This window comes from Mycteria americana, chromosome 7, assembly GCF_035582795.1.
Source record: "Mycteria americana isolate JAX WOST 10 ecotype Jacksonville Zoo and Gardens chromosome 7, USCA_MyAme_1.0, whole genome shotgun sequence".
In the NCBI taxonomy this organism is placed as follows: Eukaryota; Metazoa; Chordata; class Aves; order Ciconiiformes; family Ciconiidae; genus Mycteria; species Mycteria americana.
In genome coordinates, this window is record NC_134371.1 from 13,327,371 (window position 1) to 13,353,682 (window position 26,312).

The 26,312-nt window shown below is 44.9% G+C and overlaps 1 protein-coding gene across 10 annotated transcripts in view; it reads left to right on the forward strand.

Moving 5' to 3' along the window:
• Nucleotides 1-26,312, forward strand: part of LPP (LIM domain containing preferred translocation partner in lipoma) — an 826,113-nt gene that overhangs the window by 183,494 nt on the left and 616,307 nt on the right. For all 10 annotated transcript variants that reach the window (XR_012776441.1, XM_075507128.1, XM_075507132.1 and 7 more), the window contains one exon: nt 2,727-2,849. Coding sequence is in view for 9 of the 10 variants with exons in the window: in XM_075507128.1 (XP_075363243.1) it covers nt 2,727-2,849 (123 nt within the window). In the remaining variant the exon portion in view is untranslated. The remainder of the gene's footprint in view (nt 1-2,726; nt 2,850-26,312) is intronic.

A 26,312-nucleotide genomic window follows, 5' to 3' on the forward strand; every position in this document is an offset into this window, starting at 1 on the left:
AAATGTACTTAAAGTCCAGTCCTGTCCCAATAGGCCCTTACACACATCGGTAGCATTGTTCATTGGCACTGTCGTACTACATTGTGCTCCAGCATTTGTAGAACTGGGCTCTTAATCTATGTTGATTATGTTTTAATTGAATAAATAAATCTTTTACAGATCCCAGAATCAATAGAGATGTTTCCATGCTATTTTGTTTTATTTTGCTAGGTTTCCTAAGGACATTTAACTTTTACAGCCTTACAACTTGTTCTGCAGCATTTGCTAGTCAGCTATTGCGTAATTGTTCTGGGGAATGAGAACCTGGGAATAACATGGCCCAGAAATGCTAAGAAGCAGAAATGAAATCGGCTGATCTTCTCATCTGCCACCATCCTTCCTCTCCAGGGTCAGGGTACCAAACAGGCTGTGCATGGGCTCCAGTTTTATTCCTGGGTCTGCCATTGACTTGATTTATCACCTGAAGTGTTGGGGCCTTGGGTGCCCTTTGCACCTCCCAACCCTTTCCAGCCTGGCTTTTGTCTGCTTAGCTTAAAAATTCTCTGGAGTGAAGCAATCACAGTTTTTGTGTTTGGGAAGCCTGTGGCTGCCCTGTAGTTATAGGCCAACAACTGGAGGATGGAGAAAAACCAAACAAGAGCCATGAAGTGCACTAATAGTGGAAAGGAAATTGGACTTTTGCAGATTTAAAAATCCAGGTGCCTACAGCTAGCCAGGAGTAATGGCCTGGGGTAATTCCTGTGAAAAGTATTTCTTTTTTTTGAACAATAGTTTGGATGGATGAACTGGGGCTCTATAATAAAAATAGGCAAGAAGAACTGAGTTTGTACATAGTTTCTAACCTGACTCTCAGCCTTTTAAATGACGTGCTCATGCATAAAGCACATTGGAGCTTCCATTTTCTTGTTACTCAAGCCAAATTTATTGTAATCCAATAAGACTTAATAATCATTAGGAACTAATGAATGCCTTAGCACGTATAAGCTTGGCAGATCAGAGCCTGCCTGCTTTGCATAGTCTGTCTCTCTTTGACCAACTTGCCATTTCTGTGTCGGATTGATGACTGGGGAGTTCTGTAAAACAGGTAATGATCGAGTGCTCCTGAAATGAAATTTAAATAAAAACTATCTGGAGCAGACGGTGAGCCAAAGGGAAAGGCGAATTTTTGGCTTGGAAAATTGAAGTAACTTGGTGAGAGTGAAGGCAAACAGAGCTGGATTGTCTGTGGGGAGGTGCTGGTACGGTCTGAACAGGCTTTACAGTTCAAATTACGTGAGTTGTTAGGTAATTCTTTAGTATTTTTATTATTGTAGTAGTCAAGCTGTGAGTGAGCTCTTCTGCACTGAGCTCTGTAGTTGTACATATGCAGAGAGACTCCGTCTGGAGAATTTGCAGATAAGTCAGACATGGAAGGACAGAAGAAAAATATTGACTATGACTCAGGTTAAGAAAAGACTTTCAGTGTGTAATATTTCACTTGACTCAAGAACTTTGGTTTCTGCGCATGCCCTAAACGTGGTTGGCTAAGTTGGGTAGGCTCCTGGCACCTATCTCACACCTGATGGGGATCCTTAGCTGGTTTTCTTGAACTTCTAAATCCTGCCAGAGCCTAATTTCCAAAGTACTGAAAACATTGAGGAGGGAGATGTTTCCTAGCTTGTACCCACCTTCGTGCACTGCCGGGAGGTACTGCTGTATAGCACAGATCTTTCCCAGAGGTTTTGGACTAGGTTGATTTTTCAAAAACAAAGGGTGTGAACGAGTCCTCTTTTAAAATGCTTATTTTAGCAGGGATTGCAGTGCAGCCCTTGAACAATAGCTTGGGGATCATGTACTGTTCTGTAGTGCTGAGGCCTGGGTTTTACTTTTGGAGGTGGGTGGTCATGGTGAAAATTCATTTCTCTTCCCTTCCAAGTGAGTGTCCCTAGCAGCCTGGGTACAAGTGGTGCTGGGCTGTTTTGAAAGCAGAGAGAAAGCAAGATGTATTGAGACATCGGAAAGGGTCCTGGCTGTAGGTTGGTATTTGCTGTGGGCATGGGCTTTCCTGCATAATAGCCCTTTTCACAAGGACCTTATGTTTTTTTGTGACCGCTTATTGCAAATCATGCCCTTCACCTTGTATCTGCTAGAAATGAATTGAACTTTTTCATGCCTTCTTGAAGGAGCTCATTTTTTAGATGGAAATTGTGAAGAAGTGTTGAATCAGACAGGTATAGCTACCACGGATTGATTTAAAATAATAACAGGTGCAGGTGGCCGGTTGCTGGCTGCTGTGGCTTGCAGCTCTGCTCTGTTTGTGCTTCATCTGGGATGGGGATGTGGCAGAAGAGATGCTCTCAGAATGGAGGTGCTCCAAGCCTACCACAGCCTTGCTGCCCAGCCATGTGTCCTGCTAAAATACATCTTCTCTATCTGCGGGAGCAGGGATGGTCCTGCCTCCTCACCTCAGTAACAGATTGCACGCTGAGTTGCATAATCCTCCAAGTCAACTTCAGACAATGGGACCATTGTGGGAAATGCATGACGAAAAGCCCCAAAGCAGGCTGAATCCTTGTGAGATGGAGGCTTGCTGCTGGTTCTGGGAGAGAGCTATAGTATTTCAGCATGTTTGTCCCTGCAACCCAAGACTTATTGCGGGGGTATGGTAGCAGATCCACGAGGACAGTAAGAAACCATGTGCCAGGCCAAGTGGTTTGAATAACTGAAACTCTTCTTTCTTCTTTAAGGTGAATCCTGGTGGCAAGACGCTTGAGGAGAGGCGGTCCAGTTTAGATGCAGAAATTGACTCTCTGACCAGCATTCTGGCCGACCTAGAGAGCAGCTCTCCTTACAAACCTCGGACTCAACAGGTTAGTGGCACATTGTGTAAACAGAGAGTGGGAAAGTGGCCAGCATCGGCTGCTGGAGTCAGTTTGCTAACCGCTTGGTATTTGTGGCAAGCAGGCATGCCAGTTCCTCCTGATAGCATCCAGATGTGGCTGTCAATGGGGAGAAGGGTGCAGCCCCTCTGAAGGGGGCACCGGCTCAAAAGCTGCCATACCTCTGAGTGAAGGACCTCTGATCCCGATTGTTAGATTGCCATGGAGATTGTTAGAAAAATACTTGCAAAAAATGGCATTTCAGTCGCCTCGACTTTCTACCAACAATAGCTTGGGAATTAAAACCTGCTCAGTTCACAAGTACTTTTATGCTTGTATTTTTTGGTTGTTTTTCTGTTTTGTTAACTTTTATCTGTCATGCTGCCAGAAGGATCCAAATATCCATGTCTCAAGTTGTTTTCTTTTGTTTTTGTCGTCTAATCAGTGGCGACAAAGTGGCTTGGATCATAGCTCAGCTGTCAGGGTGGCTGTAGCCCAGCAAGGCAGACTGGAATTTGCACTTACTCTGCTGTGTCTAGACGAGGACTGCAGGGGTGACAGCAGCTCAGCTAATTTTTGTCACTCATCTAGGTGGTGCTTGAGTAGAGCTATTTAAGTTCTGGTAAGATGTCATCTATTTATCAGAGGAAGTGGTGACACCCCAGTGGCACTTTAAAAAGGGCAATTCTTGAGATCTCTAAAATCATCCCAGATGTGTTTGTGCCCGGTCGTGCAGTGCCTTCACTTCCTAATGTCATGACTGGTCTCATTTCTTATACATATAGGTCTGTAGGCATGTATGCAGCTGTATGTATATGTTGTGTTTGTCTTGCCAATGTCAGCCCTAAATAAAACCCCAAAAGTCAAAAGAATCAAAGGGAAAGTTGACTGATGCAGTGCACACCGATTATCCATATAGGCCATCTCTTTAGCTTGTGGCTTTTTTGGTTCTTTTCATTGTTGCATTTGTTTTCAGTAATTGAGAACCGATACCTTTGGAGCAGAACTAAAGTAGTGATGAGAGTTCGTTTAGATTTGCTCTTCTTTAAGTATGTGAACTTAGCAAAAGCAGAGTTAAATCAGATTTATGCACTTTTGAAAAAGTCCATCTGCACGCAGAGGCTCTGGCGTGGTGGCCTGCGTGGTTTCTGTCCCTTCCGCAGGGACCTCCCAATAAACTCTTCTTTTATTCTAGCAGCATGTACACAGTTATTGCATAAACTTACAAGACTTGGCCTTGAAAAACAGTCTGATTTGGGTCAGTCAGTCAAAAAGAGTAACAACGTAAACCAGATACAATTCAGACCTTTTCCCACTGGGTTTTTGTTGTTGCTATAAGAAACAAGTTTTAACGGTGATAGTGCTCAGGCACTGTGTCGAATAACCCATGTTCATTTTGTTTGCGTGGGCCAAACACATATGAATGCACACTGTTACTGGGAAATGCTTTATAGTGTCAAAACACTGCGACAGTTAACTGGAAGAGATTTGTACTCACCATTTTCCTTGGCAATGCCTGCAGTCAGCTCCAGCATCTTTGTAGAGACATGTAACTTCTGTAACTACTTCACTGAGCATTTGCAGTTCGGTGACAGTACTGCTGACTGTCTCCTTATACTTCTTCCTTTGGGATCTGGCGTTCTCTGAATAGATTGGTTTTTCACTTTTATTTTCTACATATAGTGTTAAAGAATAAATTAAAAAAAATCACGGCAGTCAAATGCAAAGTTCTGCAGGCGTATTTGAGTTTCTGGAGGATCGGAAGGCATAGCCCAAGTTCTAGACTTGATCCGACTTTTTAAGTTCGTCAGCCTCCAAAACAACGTGTGCTGCTCAGTGCGCATGCTTGTTCCTGTGGCTTTTTGCCCACGGTTCAGGTGGGGGCTCTGAAGACTTGTCCCCTGTACCCAGGAGCGATGGGATGCTGCTGCTCCCTGGTGCATTACAATAACTGTGTGTGATTCAGTGGGCAGAAGCAGCTGAATTTCATCTCTGGGACCAAATCCCAACTTTCTTTGTTCAGTGTATCAGACTTTTCAGGATTTATTGGTTAACATAATGATGTCCCGTGAAAAGTACAGCTACAGCAACTTCTAACTATAGCTGTTAGAAAAAGAAAATGCCAGAGTTGAATGTATCATCTGCTGTAATTAAAGAGTACTCAAACAAGTCCTTGAAAGGTGGAACTAGAATGTAAAGCTTTGATATTTTCCTTTGATCTGTACTGAGTATTAAAACTGGTGAGTCATTTGATGGTCTTATAGCAGGATAATAGATTAGGCTGCAAATTGTGAGGTACTTGCTCAGAACATCAGCACATTTATTGGATTACACCTTAGCTGACCTTCCCAAATTCGTCAGGATAATGGCTGCAGATAGGAAAATAGAGTTACGACTTGTTTTTAGAGAAGACGTTTCCAGTTGTGCTTGTGCGGTTAAAGCATTATAATAAATTTACAGGTATACCTTGCCCTTGGGATACTCCTATTCTGAAATAAGAGAAATTTTGTTGTTAGGTTTCTTTTTTATTTTATCTTCAAAATAGTTTTAAAGCAACATAAACTAAACTGTACAATAGTCTTCTCTCACTAGAGTAGGAGTGATAAGCGGGATAATGACAAGTTTATTTAACATACCCTACCCCTTGGCATAAATTCAAACAGAGGGAAGCTCTTTTGATCCGTGGTAGGAGTTCAGGATTGCAGTGAGACACACTGCCCAGGGAGGTGCCTCTGAAGCAGAGCGATTTGTACCTCCGCAGTGGGTTTGGAAAGCCCGTGATACTTGTCAGAATGGGTGGGCCAATGTCAGCCCCAGACAATTCCCCTTGGCCAGCAGACCTGCTGTTGAGGATGTGGATGAGTATGAGTCTCTGCACCATCCCTGCATTGCTTACCTGGGTATCACTCTGGTAACATTTTTTGTGTGCCAGGCAGGTGGCCATGAGCTAAAAATGACCACCATTAATAGAGGGCAGGGAGAGAGTTTTGACACCTGCGGTCAGCAGCACCCTCCTTGTACCCAGTGGTCCTGCCTAATTCAAGGCAGCTGAGCTGGAAAGGGGGGGTAGAGGAGTCACCCAGGTCCTGCTGGCTGCTTCCCATGCCTCAGGCAGAGTTGGTAGGATGCTCTCGTCCTGCAGAGTTGTGTTGCCCTCTCCTCTGAAGTCATGAGTTTGGAAAGCATTTTCTCAACATAGATCCTTTACGGAGCAGAAAAGATCTTTCCTTCCCATAGCAGCAGGTTCGGTGGGAGGAGGTCCTTCTGTGAGACTGGTACCCCAGTGTGAGTCAACCCCGATGTTGCCGAACCTCAAAATGAAAGATTCTCTCAGGCTTCGTTTCTGGTTAGTTCTTGTCTCTGTCTTGAGGCAGTTGTTGAGAGAGTCCCCTACAGCAGAGGTTTTCTAGGCAATGATAGTTTACTTCATATTGGCCATCAGCAACATGTGGGTGAGAAGCAGCTTTAGATCACCATCACCTCAGCCCCGGGCCGAGCCCATGACTTGCAAGTGAAAGTCTCTCTGACTGAGTCACAGAAGCAGTCAAAAGTGATTAAAATGCTAGGTTTTTTTCTTTCAAAATTGCACATATCAAAAAGAGTAGAAAATTATGAGACTAAATCATCATCTTTAGCTGCAACATAACAGTGTCTAAGGACGCTTTCTGTCATGTGAGGTGGTGTAGGAGAGACCATATTTCAAGAATTCAGCTGGAACTGGAGTTTTAGAAAGGACCAAACATCACCTGAGCTTGAGAGGTTTCTGCGTGACCTTCACCAACATGGCCAGTTCCAGCCTTCTGGTGCAGTGAATTGAAATGGAGGAGACGACCAACATGATCTCAAAATTACCATGACTGCAATGGCATGTTAATAGATGAGCTTGCCTTAGATATTGTTTGAAGAACTGCAGAAGCATTATGAAAAAAATCTAATTAATATTTTCCTCCTGTTTGGTAAAGTTTAGAAATGCTAGTGTGATGAGTAAAGTACAGAGCTCCTCTTGTGTAGCTGCAGTGTGTTTTCTGTTTACGTGTCACACCTTCTCAATTGCAGTAACCCACTGGAAAGTTCAGAGGCAGAGAACCCACTATGCCTTTCATTAGTAAAAGGAGGTCATACAGACATGGCATTTAGGTGCATAACTTCCATGGATGGGAGCAGGGGCTATTCCTAAATTGGGTGAACCCCAGCTAGGGGGCCTGGTAAATGCTATGGTCATCTGGCTCCTCTATTAAAGGGTATTTTCCCCAATTTTTACCTGTTCTGCTTAAATCCTTGCTTAAGAGATGAGTGCAGCAAGGCCTTAAGCAAAAAAACATGCCAAATTTCAGCCCATAAAATAAATGTTTGCATTTTTTTAAAAACAAGAAAACTTTATGGCTCTGGAGAGAGGGCTTCCAGCAGAGGCTGTGAAAATGAAATACTGAAAATAGCAGCATACGAAAGCTCAGGATTTTTTGTCCCTGCTGTGAATTATGTATTGAATGCTGATTGCTTTGTCCGGAATTGGACACCTACCTTCTCAAACTCTTGAGTTTTATCCCAAATTTCCAACAGACTGTCTGTTTGGCAAAATAGGAGTTTGTGGGAGGTGTACCAGGTAGTAAGATGTACCTGGTCCAAAGGTAATTAGCCTTTTTTTTAAAAGCAAATACTGAGTGGCCAAAATTTATGGAGTATTTAAATAGCAAAACCCCCATGCTTTGAATGGTCAAGATCAAATCTACTTATGTACAGCTCTCAGAGGCAGCTTGATCCAGAGGCAACTGGGCTGGCACTCTGGAGACCTGTTTCATTCCCAGCTACCACCACTGTGCTAAATGACCTTGAACGTAGCATTTCTACTCTGCTTCCTCTCAAAATCTTTTCTGTCCTTGTAGCTTGGCAACCTCTTCAAAGTGATTTGCCTCTTACTACCCGTGTGCATGGCATCTAGCAAAATGAAAGCTTGGTCTGGGTTGAAGGCCTTTAGGTGATGTGGTTGTACAAATAACGAAAAAGAGAAAGAAATTATTTTTTTTCATCTAACAGATGGGGAAGATGAAGGCAGAGTTAGGCGAGGTGTCTAAGGATTCATGCCTATGTCCCTGCCTCTGTATCATTGCCGCCAGTACTAGACATCTGCCACTATCCAACACTGTCAGCCTAAGTGAGTAATATTTTGAAGGAAAAGAAGCTAATTCTCAATGTGAGCTGTGGAACAATAAAAAAGTAAAGAAATTAAATTAAAAAATCAGTGATACATTTTCATTAAGTTCCAAACATACTGGGAAATAATGTCTTCTAATGACTGGAATTTAAAAGGGATTTAAATGTTTGACAGCATTGCTTGTTACTGCATCACTGCTTTTGACAATCAGTTGGGGATAACAAAAGCAGTGAAAGGCAATGGACATATTTTCTTGCAGAGTGATGGGACAGGTTTGAACAGTTTCAGCTGTAGGATGGCAAACCACGAAACAAGGCAAAATGTCGAGTGCTGAAGACTCCTAGGAGCACTCTTCCATGTGCATTTCTAATTTTAGTGCCCCACTTATAGCTGTACCAGGAATGCAGGGCTAAGAGTTCAGGTGTGTTATCTTTGTTTACGTGGAGCTGTATCTCCAACCATGAACAAAGCCTCTCCTGCTCAGCAAAGAGCAACACATTCCCGCAGCGTCCAAAAAAAGCCCTATGATTGCTCTTGGTTTGGGCTGTGGGATTGACATATGGGCTCTGTGAAAAACAGATCGCTGAATCTGTATTCAAAACAGTCCGTGCAAATTTGCTAGTCCAGGCTGAGAGTCTGATTTCTTGGTTCCTGTTATTTGCCCGAGCCTGGCTTGTTAGGTTGATATGCACCAAAAGGATTTTGCAAGCGCAGTCCGTGGAGTATTTGCTAGCATCCCAGTTGTTGTCAGGAATGTGTTTCTTTCTTTTAAGAATGAAAATTTAGGGGTACAAGCACATTAAGATTAATTTGGTGGGTTCAGAATTAATTCCCCCCGCCTGTAGCATTTATATGACACAGAGAGTTTGTGGTTCCTGAATTATGGGGCTCAGTGGGATTCAGCTGTTTGGAGTAAATAAAAATGACCAGGCCTCCTTCTGCTGGTCTGAGCACATCTAATCTGTGGGCATCTGCATAGCTGTGCCAAAAAGGCTTCTGAGTCCAGCAGCATGGTGTGGTACCAGGGGAGTGCTTTCCCAGTAGCAAGGGGCTCTCTGTATTTGTTCACTTGAGGTCTGTGCATTTTGGATTTTGTCAGCTTTTTAATGTCTTTGGTTGTGGGGCAGAAAGGCTCGTTGGGAATAAGCCCGTCTGCTGAAACGGAGAAGCATCCCCCATCCATCCTAAAGTGGTGGTGTGACCTTTTAGTAGGACCGTCCAGCCACTCCAGAGCTGCATGCGCTACACAACACATTTCATGAAGGCTGTGAGTTGCCGCCATTTCCCCACTGACTTGGATGGCTCGCGTGGACACAGAGGGACGACAGTGTCTCATAGAGGTGTGCCCAAGCTGGCATTGAGCTGGTGAGCTCCGACGCTTGTAGCAGCACCGGAGGGCTCGTGCAGGCTCACCGCAAGGCTGCTGATGAGGGCTGGTCTCAGTGGGCTGTGACACTTTTGCCATAGTCATGGACATCAGGAATTGCACGGACTGTTTTAAAGATGGGGTCACCTCTGAGAGCTGCGCTCCTGCTTCTGGCTGCAGCGCGCTGGCTTTGTGCTGTTTGGAAAATCCGGGTGGATTACTTAAAGTAGAAAAGGAAGTGTCCCATCTGGAGCAATTTCAGTGGGTTCCTCCCAGCACTCGAGAAGCAAAGCCTTTACGTCCAGGAAACTCTCCTCCTGCGGTTCCCCTCCAAAGGCAGAATGACATTCCCACCCCGCGTGGGTGGTGTTTGAGATGGTCCCAAGGTTGAAGCTTTCTAGGAGCACCGCTGCAGGCGTGCTGGCTTCAAGCAGGGCACGTCTGTCACGCTGTCCCTGACATGCCTGCAGGCAGAGGAGCATGCACAGGGCAGGGATGTTCAGCCGTGTACGTGTGAGTTGAGAAGCGCAGCCAACGGATGATTTCATGTATGTTTGGATTTGGCCTCTCTCTACAAGAAGGGGAAACCTTCCTGCGCTCATCAGCTCCAGCCGGCGCGTGCAGCAAACTGACGCTGCTCTGATTAGCAGATGCTCGAATCGGTTGCATCTGCTGGTATGTATTAAACCTTAATCCTTTTGATAAGCACACGTCCGTGAAGATTTTTAAAGAAAGTTTTCTGAGATCCCAGATTATCAGCTCATCACAGATGAACGGGATAAGAGTGACCTTTGCAGGGTATTATTTCTTCGTCTTGTACTATCATCAGAGTGAAAATAAAGCAGCACTACTCCTGCTGTTTCTTTTTTCTGATATATAATCAAGTTCACAGAAATCTCAGTAAGGTTTACTTTTCCCCTTTCCCCTTTCTCTTTTTTGCATCCATTTGGGCTTTCTGCCTACGTGCTTGGCTACAGCTTTAGAAGATGACTAGCGTTGGATATACTGGACTTTAAAATCTATGCAGGCATCTCAAATTTTTGTATGGATAAAGATAAACATTTACTTTGGGAACAGTGATAAAAAGCAAATAGTACCTCATAATTTGGTCTTTTTTTCCTTCTGCATTTGTGATTATTTTGTTGTGAGTGGTTGAAAGCTGGGCTCTTACTCTCTAAAGTTGTTCAAGGCCTTCTACCTATTGTTATATTTTGTTTTCTGTCTTTTTCCCCGCAATGGGTCCAAGCTTCTGTATACCATCACCTCAGGAAGCCTTTCATCATTTCCCCATCCGTGGTTTTTGGCACTCACAGTGGTTTGGCAGTCACCTCAAAGGGACCCGGCACACTTCACAAGCTGTCCGTGTGTCCAGCCAGCAAAGAGCAGCCGCCTCTGGGGCAGAGACCTGCGTTTCGTTGGGACGCAGTCTCTTCTTGCATCCTTGCACGGGTGGATGCATCTGAGTGCTTCAGCGGCATTAGATTTACCACCACGACAGCAGCCCTGTGAAATACGGAAGTATGCTTGCTATTTCACGGGTGAGGGAGGAACCGAGGCACTGGGAGATTAGATGACTTGGTTTGTGCATGGCTCACCAGAGGAGCTGAAGCCAGACCATGGGCACCCCACCACCCCATCGTGAATTTATCCTCTTCTTGCAGCACGTGCGAGTGGATGGGCAGAGAGTACGTGGGAACGTTCCCTGTCAAGAGGCTTTGGAGGGATCTGAGGTGTGGGGAAATGCATCTGCCTCTGTCCTGGAGTGTGTGAACCAGGCAGGGGCAATAAAAAACCTTACATTTCTTCTATAGGAGAGTGCTGCTTGATACTCAGCTGCAGTTTTGTGATCTACAGGCAGTAGACTTCTTGATGCACTGTCTTGCAAGCAAGCCCTGAAAGATTCAAACCCCCAGGTCTATAAAGTTGCGATGTCCTGGACCTGTATCATCACTCTCTGATCTCACCAGCACTTTAGAAGTGGGAAGTTGTTCTCCCTACCTGCGTATGACTGGAATGAAGCGTATGAAGTTGAACTTAGTCCTATGGCACAAGTTGGTGATGTCCCCGTGCATGTGGCAGCCACTCTTCTGCACGCTGCTCACCAAGGGAATAGCTGGCATATTTTGAAATGAAAGCGTAGTTGATTAATTCTTCCCACCCAGCACCCATCGGTGTCCAGCAGTTGGCTCCTCCCCACGTACCATTTGAATCCAGCTTTTAAGTGGGTCTAAGAGAGGAGTATATGTATGTAAAAGTCAGTGGCTGGGGAGGAGGGAGGCAGACCCGTGTCTCTCGAGGAGCTGCAGCGTGGTGCTGGCTTGTCCTCTCTGTGGCCGGTGGGCTGGCCCATCCGCACACGTGCGCAGCGAGCTCCGAGCCCACTGCGTGTCTTGCAGGCAACCTGAACTTTTGCTCTTCCAGACTGCGCTTTATCCAGGATCTCTGACCTGAAACACGGATTGTTTGGCTGACATACACAGATAAATGCCAAGGCTAATACTAAGGGGAGAAGGGAAGCAGAAGGGGCAGTCAGGAGAGGTAACAGAGGAGAACAGGAAGGGTCAGGGTCTGCTCAAGATGCAAGACACAAGTCCATAGGAAATCAGGCTTCCTTTGCTCTGCTCTTTATGGTTTCTGTTCCTTTTGTGTTGACTATTTCTCTTCTGCACACACTGGGAACCAGCTGCGTTTCCCTCCCTGTTAGGGAAATGAAATAGTTCAGAGCCAAGGGAACAGCACAGCAACTCAGAGAGACACCTGCATGGCAATGCATCACTTGGGACTTTGCTCCCACTGTGGCCTGCGCTGGATGTCTTCCCCAGGCCATTTCCACCAAAGTGGGAACAATGACTGTGATTTGTGCATTACACTCACAGCAAGGAGAGCATTGCCTTGATATGCCTTTGAATTGCCTCGAATCTATCCAGAGACCATTGAAGGGCAGTTGTAGATCCTGCTGACGTGACTTACTGTTGAGTTGCGCTCTTTAAGAGGAGGGCAACTAACTTCTGAGGTTGCAGTTTCTAAATACATTTGAAAAGTGAAGGCTAAAACACGCTAGGGAGCCCTAGCATTTAAAGTATGGCCTTCACAAGTTTGTCTTGGTTACTTACTGGTGCCTGTTTGCGCGAGCGCTTGCAGCTTTTCATGCATTTATCCTTGTAATGCCCTGAGGAAGGAGAAGTTTGATTCTTCTCTCTTGTGCAAATGGAGAGATGAGGCACAGAGAAACCATGCAGCTCACTGTAAAACGGGGCTTTGGACACACATCGGTGGGATAGTATAGTCATTTGTTGGTCTGTCCTGTCTTTCATGGTCTGTTTTTACAAGGGTCTGTCCTACTGGGGAGAGAGGACCCCTCCCTGGAGCCCTTGCTGGACAGTCCGAAGGCACAGCAGATCTGTTCCCAGCCTCATCTCATGTACGTCTGCCTGGAAGAATCTAGAGCCCTACAGAAAAGTGAGAGCTGGCCATGCAGTTTCTACATTAGACCCTGCTACCAGTGCATAAATAAACATGATACATTTATAGCCTGAACATATCTCAGGATTGTTGCAAGATGTTCCTAGTTCAAAACCGTTAACCATTAAAGTAAGAGGCAGATGCATCTGTGGATGGTTTAAGGGGCTGTGTCTATATTTTCTCTTATTGATTGCCTTTTGCCTTCCTGTCTGGAACCTTTTGAGAGATGACTGCGGTGCTGAGATGCATTGTCTCTTTCTGTATATTAAAGCTGCCTAGGCTAAAAAAAACCCAACCCACACCCAGCCCGTATCTGAAAGCTATGAATTGATAGATCCTTGCTATAGCTCTTCAAATAACTGTAAATTACTCCAGGCTGTTACAGTTTCATTGTAAGAAAGTTCCTTCCTTGACTCAGACTTCTTTGCATCACAGTAAAATGCAATTAGGTGACGTACATATTGTGGCTTGGAAGCACTTACAATTTTCTCAGCCTTATGTTGTCAACTTTTGCTCAATAGCAGGCTTGTGGACTGTGTCACTGTGCCTGTGTTAGCATATATTATCACCATATGGTGTTTCAATAGTGAATAGGAAACTTCTATGAGTATGTAAAAGAGGATGAAATGGAAAGAAAATATTACAGCAAGATAAACCTAACATGCTGCTTCACAGCTGAAAGTGAGCGCTCGAACTAATTGCTGTTTCTATGGGAAATCAATAATGCCTTGGTCCAATGAGTATCACTGTCTTCTCCCACCGATTTAAAAACAACAACAAAAAAAACCAAACAAAAAATGGACCTAGCCAGAAAAATGAGATTTTGATACAGTTGTTATAAATATTTCTGCCAATGTTTGCAGTCTGAGACTGATTCCTCCCTTCCCAAGCAAAATATTCGAAGTCTTAGAATGAATTCTTCGCTCAGAAAGAGGTAGTTTCATGTGTGTAAGTACAGCGAGAGCAAGGACAGGCTGCACGGTTTTATGGCATTATACAGGTAAAGACAGATAGGATCGTTGTGATCATCTCATCTGGTTGTTAGCATAACCCAGGTCGGAGACCTTGCTGTCTTGTCAGAAGTAGCACTGTTGTTTGTCTTTGGGTTGATGAGAGACTGGGTATGTTACCCCCTCTGGAGTGATTTGAAAGAAGTCGAGGAGAGCCTGTTGCTGTCCCAAGCAGCTCAGAGCCATGAAGAATTGCCATCTTGCACACCAGCAATCACTCCAGTCATCCTGGGGGCTTAGGTAATTTTGATTCCCTCTTCCAAAACCATTAACTCGTGATGCAAGGAGAATTCAAGAAAGATGGGAGGCACAGTTCTGTTTCTATCCAGCAGAAAGCTGGGATGCACATGCAGTTTCAAGCTGTGATTATCAAGAGGGGAAGAGAAGGTGTCGGGGTTGATTACTGTGCTGGTTTGCAGAAAGACCAGCTGTGCATTACATGAGATACCTGTGCAGCTACGACCATTTTGCAGTCTTAAAAAGTGATGGATAAGACACTGTTGCTCAGCTGGGATTTTTTGAGCACTGTATAGTTCAGCAGGGAGATAATGCAAATATTGTACTGAAGTCTATTTAATCTTTTTCTGGAAACATTTTGACTGGAGTCTGCATCAGCGGCTAATGTCCAAAGTGCAAGACAGGGGATCTGGCTGTGGAACAGGGTGGCCGCAAAGGTCACGGTGTTTTATGAGGCCCCAGTGACAGAGAGCTGCTACTGTGCTTAAGACAGCACTCTCACTTTGCACAAAAAGCCACGGAGATACCACGCAGAGGATGCAATCATTAAGTGCTTCTTTAGGGTAAATGTAGATCACTTAGGTTTTGGAGGTATCTGGAAGAGCCAGCACCCCAAAGCAGGGCTGTATAACACTGGAAATCATCAGGCTTTTTAGCTTTTTGGCAAGATTTGCCTTTGACAAGACTCGGCTTTCACACTGTTGAGTAATGTGGTCATTTCTAACTAATGGCAATAAAACTTTAGAGAACACCTGCTGTTTCTATATTGAACATATGTGTGCGTGCTCATGTAAAATCACAAATGCATGCAGGTCTAGAGAATGCAATTTATATTTGGCATCTTTCCTACAAATTGTATTTTAAAACACCTTCAAGTCTCCCTGTAAATAAAATCATTTCAGAATTGAGCTCATTAATGAAGAGAAGGAGATGAGGTAAGGTACAAAGGTGAAGGGGGAGAAAGGGTTTTTTTGTTTTGTTTGTTGGCTTTTTAAAGGCAAAACAACCATTTGATGAATTCGATCATTTGCTGAGTGTACTCAGTGATTTCTCAGGAGGACATGTAGTCCATCTCAGGAGGCTGTCTGCACGATAGGAACTGCATGGAGCCAAAACCAAAATGATGGGCTGATTGCTTAGAAAGTATAAATGGAAGGAACGTCTGAGGATCTCTGGCTCTTTTGCTTATGAGCCAGTTCTGGATTATCCCCTATAATCAGTGCTTTCCCCAGCCCAGTTTAAAATAAATTAAATGTAAATATCTCATTGCTTTCTTTGGTTGGTTATTCCAGACTGAAATGTATACAGCTGCTAAGAGCTATTTGACTTCAGCACTTCCTTGCTTAATTTAATCTCCTTGTTCTGAATGACACTTCATATATGTGTCCATGCATGTGCGCTTCTGCCGTGCGGATGCATTCACTTCCCATACCATGTCTATACATACAGAGTACAAGGAGGTTGAAATTCCCCAGTACAAATCCGTAATAAAAGGACTGACAGGACTGGGTCTGTAATATGCCTTACCTGACAATTAAGCAAACTTATTACTGTGTCAGCCTGCCAGATGGATCATCTACTCATGATGTAACGTGTATTGCTTCCGAATGTATTGGAGTGTAGTTTCCTATTTTATGTTTGTTGAGCTGAGAAAGGGAGAGGGAAGAGACAGTTTTATTTGAACTAAACCCACTCGTTTCAAGTGTGTTTAATGATAGCAATATGTGACAGATAAAATAAAATCCTAGGCCCTGGTCCATGTTTATTTTAATTTCAAGCAATGGGGAAAGATGGAAGAGATAAAATCATAGGCTAAAAATGTCTCTTGTTGTAAAACAGCAGCTTGAGCCCTGAAGGGGCTTTCCTTGCTGCACTCTGCAGGACTCTCAGATACGTCTGTCAGAGCTTTGCCGGGTAGGAGTTTGGGCTTTGGCCCTGAGAAAGGTCAGGTTGGACTGTTTGGCATCAGCTTTTCTAATTGTTTCCTCTAAGCTTACTAAAGATAGTAAGGCTATACTGAAAGAGGGGGGAGGAAAGAAATACTCAGTCTGAAGCATCTGTCACTGACATGGACTTTCTCTGAATGTAGTCCCACCCTGAACCTGAGAAGGAGGTGAGTTGTTCTCAGACCTGTGTTGTAGATGTGTCCCTGAGACTCTCAGACCTCTCACCTGCTGTTGTGTAACCTTGGCTGAACCATCTTGTGTCTCTGGGCTGCACTTCTTCTGTTAAATAGGGATAAACCCATTTCTTTGCCCACCTGCTCAGTGTAAGGCGTTTGGGTGAGTGTTCAGTACGTGGTGAGGTGAGGATGTGTAGGTAATGTTGTGCTATTTGTGATCTGCAGTATTTGCATCTGAACCTCTAGGGCTTTCTTCTCTCCACTTTTCTGTGACTGCAGCATGGGTGGATTGGGATAAATTGTCTCTCTCCAGGCTTATGTTGTCTCTCCTTGTCTCTCAAGGCTTATGTTGAGCACAACCTTGCACATTTGTGCAGCTGTTTCACTCTTCTGTTTTCTGTGTGGCTAAGCTGGCACAGCCAACACCAAAGCAGGTGTCTGTTTGTCTTTGAGATACTTACCAAGGTGCTGTTCTCCATTTTCAAGCTGTTCTCTGCTTGAACAGCTTAAGAACTCCCTATACATCCAAACCAGATCCCTCAATCTGCTAATGCACCTCTGAGGAGCTGTAAGCTTGCAACTCAAGGAAACGCGAAGGAGATCCTCTTGTTCTGCAGAGATGCTTGAACTGGCTTCCCAAGTGGGATGTTGTGCCCACCAGCTGGGAATTTTTCCTGCAGACAAGTGCAGTACGGTATAAAGGAGGCAGTAAAGCTTTGTGCTCAGGACTGCCATCTCCCTTGGAGATGCATTGTGTGTGGACGTACCAGTGCATCCAGCACTAGCTCTAGCTCATGCTATTGACTGGCCCTCCATTAATTGGACTTCTCATGTGCAGAAGAGACTGCAGTTTCACTCTGTTGGAGACTATCCCCTGGGAAATTTTTAATATCTTATTTACCTGCCAAGTTTTCTTGAGCATCTTAAGTGCTGGCTGTTGTGAAGACCGGCCTTCAGCTCTAGCTTGGCTCATTTGATGAAAGTATTGGTATCCTGCTTCCTGGACTCAGATAAATGCTTTTTGTAACGTTGTAGGACCTTGTAGTCGGCAACTGAGCTTGGAGGGAAGTCACATCTTGAGTGCACTCAATTAAGTACATTTTGTCCCAACTCCTATCATTATAGTGTTGGCCTACTGCTGTTTGTTTTTTTTAAAGACAGAAGTAGCACAAGTCTGGTTTCTAGAAAAAGAACCTGCCTGGATCAGAAACTGGAATTTAAGCCTTGGCTTTTCAGTATCTTTCTGTCAAGTGTCAGTGTATATAGGCCCAAAATTAAGAACCTGAGATTGCCTGTCCTGCATCAGATGAATGGTCACTCCAGCTCAGTGTCCTTCCCAGTAAATAGCAAAGGAAGAAGACAAGAGTAGTGCAAATTCGTAGCAATATTGCCCTTGAATATTTCCCTTTATCTAATAATTTGCTGTTCACAGAGTTTGACTTGATAAAAATGATGTCTTCCATAATAGTCAGGGATTTTTCCTCCATCAGATCATCCAGTTGCTTTATGAACTCATGTAAATCTCTGGAATTTAAAGCATCCCATGGCAAAGGAGTCCCATGGAGGTGGGGCAGACCCACCTTCTTCTTTATGTTCTCCATTTGCCTCACACTAGGGTGGCTTCATGTTGCTTCTTTTAGCACTGGAAGAGACAGAACAATCATTCCTCCTGGTTGTACCACTTAGAGTTTTGGCTGTCTCTTTTCAAGGCTGAAGGTTCCTGGTATACTTAGTTGTTTCAGAGGAATTTGAAAAATTTAAGTGCACTATCCATTTGTTTCTTATCAGGTATTGCTGTATAATTGCAAAGTGGTGATTTTGAATGCCAAAAAAATGGAAGTGGCTCCTGGACCTGTGTTATTCCCTTTGTTATTTGCTATTGACTTACTCTGAAGCAATGGATTAACTGTGGATTTTGTTTGTTAGAGGTCAAGCCTGTGATTCAGCTGTGGGACTTTCTTTTCAGAGTACCTTCCCTAGTGCCCTGTTTTTTCATTTTTTTTTCCCGTCATTGCAGGATTAAACAATTTGACTAGATTTTGACCTCTTTGCCAAGGTTTTTGCATGGTAGTTTCTGAAGACAGTATCCATGGGCACTTTGATGCTCGTAAATACACAGCGATAGGAGAGATACAAGATGACTGATTTGGGAGAGGTCTGATGCAGCCACGGTACTTTGGAACCAAATAGGATCTGCTGTTTTCCCTTTCCTCCCAGATCTCTGACATGTCCCCTGTATTTTCAGTAAGATTTTGAACTGTTCTAGCATTAAGTTTGCCATCTGTAAAACAGAGATGGTAATAATCACATATCCCACCTGGCTGTCTGACTTCAGAAAGGATTTTCAGATCTTCAGCTGAAAATTCTTCTGCAAGCACAAAATATTATGCTTTTGCCAGCTTATGTAAAAAATTGTCTCTTACAGTGAAAAATCAGTCTATCAAATACTTTTATTTTCTCTAAGGGAATTCAGCATCACACTCTTCCAAATGTGTTAGCTAATGTTTCGCATTATGGATTGTGTGCTGTTAATTTAATTTCAAGTTCTATGCAGAGAAGAAAATGTTGAGTGTACTTTAGTGATTTATACTATGATTTGATCAGTGTGTTAGTAGTCTGGCGGATCTTAACTTTCAGAAACATCTAATAGTTCAGTACATTAGAGATGAATAAGATATGTACACAAACATGTGCGCTTTTATTGCGAAAGCTAAATTAAAACTTCAGCCCTTTTGGGCTGAAATAACTAGCACTTCTCCAGCTCTTTTTCTGTCTTCCAAAACTCCTCTGCGCAACCAGTATGAATGTAATGTGCTCTGCATTATTTTGCTGCTTTAACAGGGGGACCTGTAGAGACAGTGAAAGCTCTGTATAGAAAGTATTGTAAAGTGAGGGAGGGAGCCCAACAAAGCTAATTATACAGACACTCCCACTCTATTACCCTTTAGAGAAATTGAGCCTAACATTCTGCTCTTAAGCTCGTTAAGCTATTCTTTTTGGGTGCAAGGATCTTATTGAGGGAATGAAATAGCTACACTATGTAATCAGAATGGGAATTGGAGCAGATCATTATATTTACTCATTTGATTAGCCGTAAAATAGCTACTGAAGTCCCCATTTTAAATCTGCTTAGCAATTGTGCAGCAGGGCAAACTGGGTGTTTTAATTAGGCAAGAAAAGAGATTGCGGTATTTTTTTTATGAGTAATAAATATATAAACACACACACATTGTGATCCTGTTTATGTAAATAACCTCTTCCCTGTGGGTGTTCTTGCCTTCTAATCATTCAGGGTCTGTCTGCTTCCAGCTGCAAAGAAAAGGGGAATCAAAGGTTCTGCACATCTACTTTGGAAAGCACAATGTCTGGGACTTAAAATCCAGTCGAAGAGGTTTAGATTAGCCATTAGGGTAAAACTGTTATAGGAGGGATAGGTAGCCCCAGAAAAAGATGGCATGGAGAAACGGTAGGTCCTCGATTACTGGAGGGGCTTTAGGTCAGGTTGTGCAAACATCTGTCAGGAGCAGTTTAGGCAGGGTCAGTCCTACCTTAAGGGAGAGGACTGGGCTGATCAGCCTCCTGAGGTCCCTTTCAACCTGTAACATTTGCTTAAGGAAAGTGAGGCCATACTACATCATCAGGGGGTTGCCTTTGACCAGTTCCCATTCCCGGAGGGAGCTGAAGTCTCGGGTGCGCTCAGCCAGGGGCAGCGCGTGGCCTCCCCCGGCACGCCCGAGACCTGCAAGACCCCAGCTCATTGACCGCCTTTGTGCGCAGCAAAACAGCTGAGGATGCCCTGCTTTCTCTCTAAGAATAATTCACTGCCCTGCCACTGATCTGTCCGTAAAGGCTTGGAAATGAGCCATTACCGAAGGTTTCATATTCTGGCTTCCGTTGCAGTCCGAGGGACTTGCAAAGCAGAGCAGATGTTCCAAAGACGGCGAGCTCTGTAGCCACTGGTTTCTCTGTTCAAGATGGTCACTGCCTTAATGTTTCTTAAGTATATAATATGCCTTTAGGAAGCTAAACACCTGCAAAAATATTTCAGCTTTTTATTTATTTATTTGGTTTTGAGACAACCTGAAACAGTGAAATAAGCTTGGTTACAGAGAGCAGACTTGTTTTTTAAAGGCATTAGACTATATGTGGAGTGGTGACAGTTGGCAAGTGTGTGTTGTGCTGCTCTACCTTTGTGGGTCACTGAAAAAGTCATGTTAATAATGAAAATAACAAAATCATTCTTGTGATGTTGCCTGTGGATAGCAAGGCCTTTGGCAGCAGGAAGGGGCACAGTAGCACTTCAGCATTACAGTTGTAAGGGGTGAAATAAGTATTTGGCCTAGTGACTCGTTTTTCATGGATAAATTCTCCAGTATTTCCTTTTTGGTCATTGATTTAACTGGTGCCCAAGGTTAGGATCCCCTTGCAAATGGCTGAACTCCTACTGTGTTGAGAAGTCATCTCCAGAGAGGCTTAGAGCAATCCCTCCCAGATGTGCTGTGGGGACCTAGAAGAAGCCACCTCAGGGCAAGGAAGGTCAGCACTGGCTGTTCTGCATCTGCCAAGGAAGGCATTGGTACCTGGAGTTGTTGCTCTGGCATCACTCCACAGCACTAAATGGAATAAGCAGGACATTGGGCAGGCAAAAAAAACCCCAAAAGCCATTATTAGGCCCAGCATATATATATGGCCATAGGCCCATACCTAATATATCTTCATGGCCAAGAGAACAAGCACCTAACTATAAAGAGGTTAGAAGTATACTGTAAATTTTAATGAACACCTAATTCTCTTTTTAATGTGGCTGGGACACCTGCAGCTGGATGGGGCTGTTCTGCATTGCCCTGCATCGCTGTAACCACCTCAGGGCCCACCTGGCTGGCAGGAGGAGCACAGTCTAAGTGGAAAAAGGGAGGCTGCATGGTTCAGTTTTGGCTTGATTGTGGCAGCGAAGATATTTAAGGGCTTTCTCTGAAGCGCTGCACACCTGTAGTTCCCATTGAAATTAATGGAACACTTGACATCGATGCCAGTTCTTTGGCTTTTCTTTCCATCCATCAGTCTTTGCTCAGATCCTTTCTGTGCCGCAAGGATGGAGAGAGCCCCAGTCCAGTCTCACAAGCGCGGTATACGCAGAATAACGGGCCGAGTGACCATCCTGGAGGAGCATTTCTGATGTGACATCCCCCCCTTTGATATGTGCCTTTCCCAAGCGAGCAGCTGCTTTGCACCCAGGGAAGCAGGGTTTGTGTTTAGAGTACGTCTGTGAATTGCGATTGTTGGACTGGATCAAGCTGTCGCTGTGTCACTTAAATGTTACAATCTTTCAAGCTGTCACGATGACTTTTAAATTGAAGCAAAGGTGATGGCTTCCTTTTCACGTCAACAGTCGCGCCATTTCCAGAGCCGTGTGTTCTGGCACTCTGCTGTCTGCCTTCACTTTGAGGATTTTTATCCCCCCGACCTCCTTTCCTAGGTTATTCGCGGCTCACCTGCCTGGCTGCCGTGAGGGCATGGTTAGATCAGGGGACACAGCTCCGCGCTTTCAGCCAGTCAGGTGTTTCCAGCCAAGAGCGTAACTTTTCGTAGTAATTTGGTGTCATTTGCATAGGATTCTCTCCCTTCCAGGGAAAAGCGTACTCCTGTAATCTGATCTAAAAGGGCTCCTAAAGGAACTATTTAGCTATTTCTCTAGAAGTATGTAATAAATTTCCCGGGAGGACTGGTGCTCTTCTGCTTGGTGGAGGAGTGAGAAAGTATTTAGTGAGATTTCCCAAGAGATGAGCCTGAATGCGTCTATTCTATAGACAAATCTGCTGTTATGGCTCGTTGCAGGGACATGCAACAGAGCACAGAAGCAGCTTTGGCTTTGCTGGTGTTTTGCCACTTCAGAAAGGGCTTTCTCTTCTGGAAGAGCTGATCTCACTAATGCTTGTTTTGGGTCCAAACACTCGGGTACCTCTGCTCAGTGAAAAAGGTCTGGGTTGGCTTGCTGAGGTGGTCTCCCATAGTTGGAATGAGCTGCCCTCACGCAATCCCACCACCAGCACACACAGAGCTTTGATCTGTGAAACGAAGGCAAGGGCACAGCCATTTCTATACATGCCCAGTTGTAAATGTTGGGAAGTCTCTGTGGATTTTTCCCAAAGGCTGCGTGGGCTGGGTTTTGGCATTTACAAAGCAACAAGACTGGTGCATGTGTTTATGTGACAGGCAATGGAGAATTCTTTGCACTCCTGGTGAATCCATGAAAATTTATTGGTCTCATGCTAATCCCTTAAGATCCTGCCTGTACTGGAGCAATACCCGCCAGGAGCTTGATGAGCCTGAGGTTATGGTACACACTCCTGCTCCGGATCCGGTTGTAGTGTTTGGTGTTTTCAGATGAAGCATTGGTAGGTGAGGAGGTGATGACTTGTGGTTAGGGATAGTTACTCATAGTTGCTGAGATTTCGGATAGGAGGAAAAGAAAATCGAATCCTGAAAGCTATGCGAAATTTGGTCTTTGGCATCCGAGTAGGAAAATGTGTGGCATTCAGCATCCACAGGGAGCTTTGTACTCCATCCGTCAAAGAGCTAGAGCAGCTGAAGAGTATGATCTTCTGTCCATTTTAAGGCAGGGATATCACTGCCTTTTAGCCCATGGAGGCTAGTGCTTTGCAAGGGATGTCCTTTGCCAGGCTCAGCTGGGAGGTGAGTAGGCTGCTGGCTGGTGGAGCTGTCTGAACACAGGAAAGCCCAGAGCCCCATTTCAGCCCTCCCCACAAAGGACCAAGTCACCTCTGCTTCTGGGTTGGTGACGTTGCAGTTGAGTTTCTCCCTGGCCTCTGGGCTGCCCACTCTCGGGTCACCTCCAGTTTCGGATGAGCAGGAGATGATGTTGAAATGCCCCCCTCCTCGCAGGGGTGGGCAGTAACTAAACTCTCTGTTGCAGTCAGCTCTTGGCCCAAACGCTCCATTGGTGTAATTAATGCTGCATGGGGGTGAGCAATTACTTCTCTGAAGCCCTTTGCAGGCTCTTTGGAGTCTGCCCATGTGGCGTTTCTGTCTGTGTGTCCCCTCTCCCATTCAGGGCTGGTGGAATGACTAAGTAGCGCTGACGGCATTAGTTGTTGGCCTGTATTAATTATTTCCGCGGGTTCTATTTACTTGCGTGTTCCCTATGGGAATGCTGTGCATACAGATCACAGCAGCACTTAATTTTATTGCAGTAAGCGGCTGAGGTTGGGGAAGGGGAGGGGGAAGAGGAGAGAAAGGGTCGTGTATGCGTCAGCCCTGTCAGGCTTTTCCTTCTGTTTCATTTGTGCTGAGGTTTTTATTATCATTAAGCCGATTGTATCTGTGGCACAAAGGGCTGAGTTACCTCGGTAACCACACTAGCTGGGATGGTAATCCATTTATAGCATCACTGCTCAGGTCTGATTAAATTAGCATGCTGATGACGTAAATGCTTGGCTGGGTGATGCTGACGAGGCTGCTCCTAATAGGAACTCTCGCCCTTACATTTATTCTCATTTATTTCATGAGACCCCTGCAGGAAATGTACAGAAATAAGGCTACAGATGATTGACTCTTGTTTTCAGAACAACTTGTGCTGCTAGCAACAGACAGCGCTTTATCTGAATGCAGACGGCAGCCTGCACATTTCGCCTTGTTTCCTCCCGCTGCAGAATTCCCCACGCAGCCCTGCCGAAGCAGAGCCCCGGTCTCGAGCCCTGCTTGCCATCTGCCACAGCAGCAGCGGGAGCAACTCCTCTGTCTGATGGTTTATTTCCAGACACCGCTACAAAAGAAATAAAAAGGGTAATAATAAAAGAAAAGGAACACCCTGGTTCTTTACTCCCTCTTGTGAGTTTCCTGCAAACACAGACATCCTTTTACTCATTCGAAACAAGCCAGTTATTTATGTCTGAATTTTCATCATTGAACAATAACATTCAGTGCTAGCCTTTAATACCATGTGGATCAAATGCTTTCAGCATCTTCTGTCCAGCCCCCTTGAGGGAAAACACTGACAACTGCATGATCACATAGCTGTGCCTGTTGTTTGATGAAGTGGTGAGAACAAGAGGACTGAGAGTTGCTGAAACTCCTGGCTTCCCTTCCCAGCCCTGCCTCTGATTTACTGGATAACCAGTCTTTGGGGCAAGCAGCTTCCTAGTGGGCTGTTGTGGGCTCCCGGGACTTCAGTTTTTCATCTGTGAAAAGAGAATTTAAAAGGATGCTTTATTTTTTTTTCCTTTTTGCAAGAGGCATGGGAGTGATTAAGTGCGTTTAAGTTCCAAAAGTATTTGGAGATCCTCAGGTGGAAACTCTGAGGTTCTGAACAATTTACCATTTTAATTGTCAGATTTGATTTATCCAGTCAGCATAGAAGGATTTAAAAGGAATTTTTGAACAAAAGCAGTTTTGGGATGGAGGGCTAAAAATGCAATAAATTTTAAGCAGCAATAAATAGTTTGGCGTTTGCCCTGGAGTGTGAGCAGATGTGGCTGCACAGAAACCACTGGAGCTACACCTGCTTTGAGTCGGATTTGGACGTGGAAATCTGTTATTTGTGAAATAAAGAGCATGGTTTTGAGACATGAATGCGAACGGGCCAGTGCCGTCTTTTTCTGGGCCTGCAAATTCTCATCTAGAGCTTACAGGGCTTTTCCTTGGGAATGCTGGGGAAAAGGGATGGTCTTTGGGTGCACGGGAGCCCTCTCCCCATGCCTCTCCCAGCCCTGGTCGCTCTCTTTGGGAATTATCCAGCGCTCGGGGAACCCTGCCCAAAATTTCAAGACATTGCTCTATAAAGATGAGGGGCACTGAATTTGTGAGCGGCAATGCTGCACCCACCTGGCAGCTAGCTGAGCCGGAGCATCCGGACGCTGCTCCATTTGCTCAGTGCTCCCTACGCAGCGATGGGGAGCGGCCGGGATGGGGATGCTCCTGCCCGCTCCTTGTCTGTGTGGGATGCACGCGTCCTCCAGCCGCAGCCCCACCAGCACCACGCTGAGACGTCGGCTCTGCTCACCAGCCTCCTGCCTAACTTTATTAATGAAGGTATTTTGAAGGATTTGATTCTACCTCTGGTTCAGCTCAATGCATCCCTCCGTCGAGAAGTCTCGTACCCATGGCCCAGGATGCCTTACCGTGGGACTTTCCTTTAAATTTAAACTTTAATGGCTAATACCATTAATTTACAATTTCTAGCGTAAAAAATGCAAAAGCCACCAGGAGCAGCGCGTTCAGGAGGGGCTGCGGTACTCCCTGCCTGGACTCTGCTTCCTCCAGAGGTGATGGGCACAAGCAGCATGTTGCTGCTTTATTTACTAGATAATTTTCAGCTCCTGGTAGAGCGAGCTGCCTCTGAGGGACATGGACTCATGGTGACCCACTCAGCACATGAGGTGATGGAAGCTCTTAGCAGAAATGTCCATCACTCAGCAAGGGGGACTCCAGACTGTACCGGGGCTTGGGAAGTCACCCCTTTCCTCCTCAGGTCCACGGCATCTCAGCTTAATAAGTAAATAATCAGCCCTCTCTTAATTACCACCCTTTGTTTACTTAACCTGGGTGCTGGGGCTGACAAGAATGTATGGAGAGGAGGCGGCTGTCTCTGTTCCAGCAGCGTAGTCGCAATGTTCCAGCATTGCCAGTCGCAAGCTGACTGGCAATATTTCGGCATCAAGACCATGCCTGTTCATTTCAGGGGCATCGCAAGAGGTCTAGCTGAGGTCTGAGCCCCTCCTTTTCAGCTTTCTTTTCGAAGATTTGTCCAAAGTAGGAGTCATATTTTGGTCTGAAGGGTCTGCCACTGACTTGGTTTGCTGAAGGAGAAGTTACTCTGGCTCTAACGAGCTCAAGTCAGACAACGACCACAGTGCAGGAGGGAAAGTCCCACTGAAATTCCCCTCCCTTCCCCACAGGTTTCTGTGATTTTTGGCATGAGTGCGTTGCCTTAGAGTGCCTGGAAATTTTCATTATAGTTGAGCAAAATTTCAACTCATTTGTCTACCAAATTAGAGCAAGGCAGGGGATGAACAGTAATAAAATTCCTCTTTGTTGAAACAGACACATTCTTGCTCATTTGGAGAAAAAGAAAAGCCTCTCATGTTTG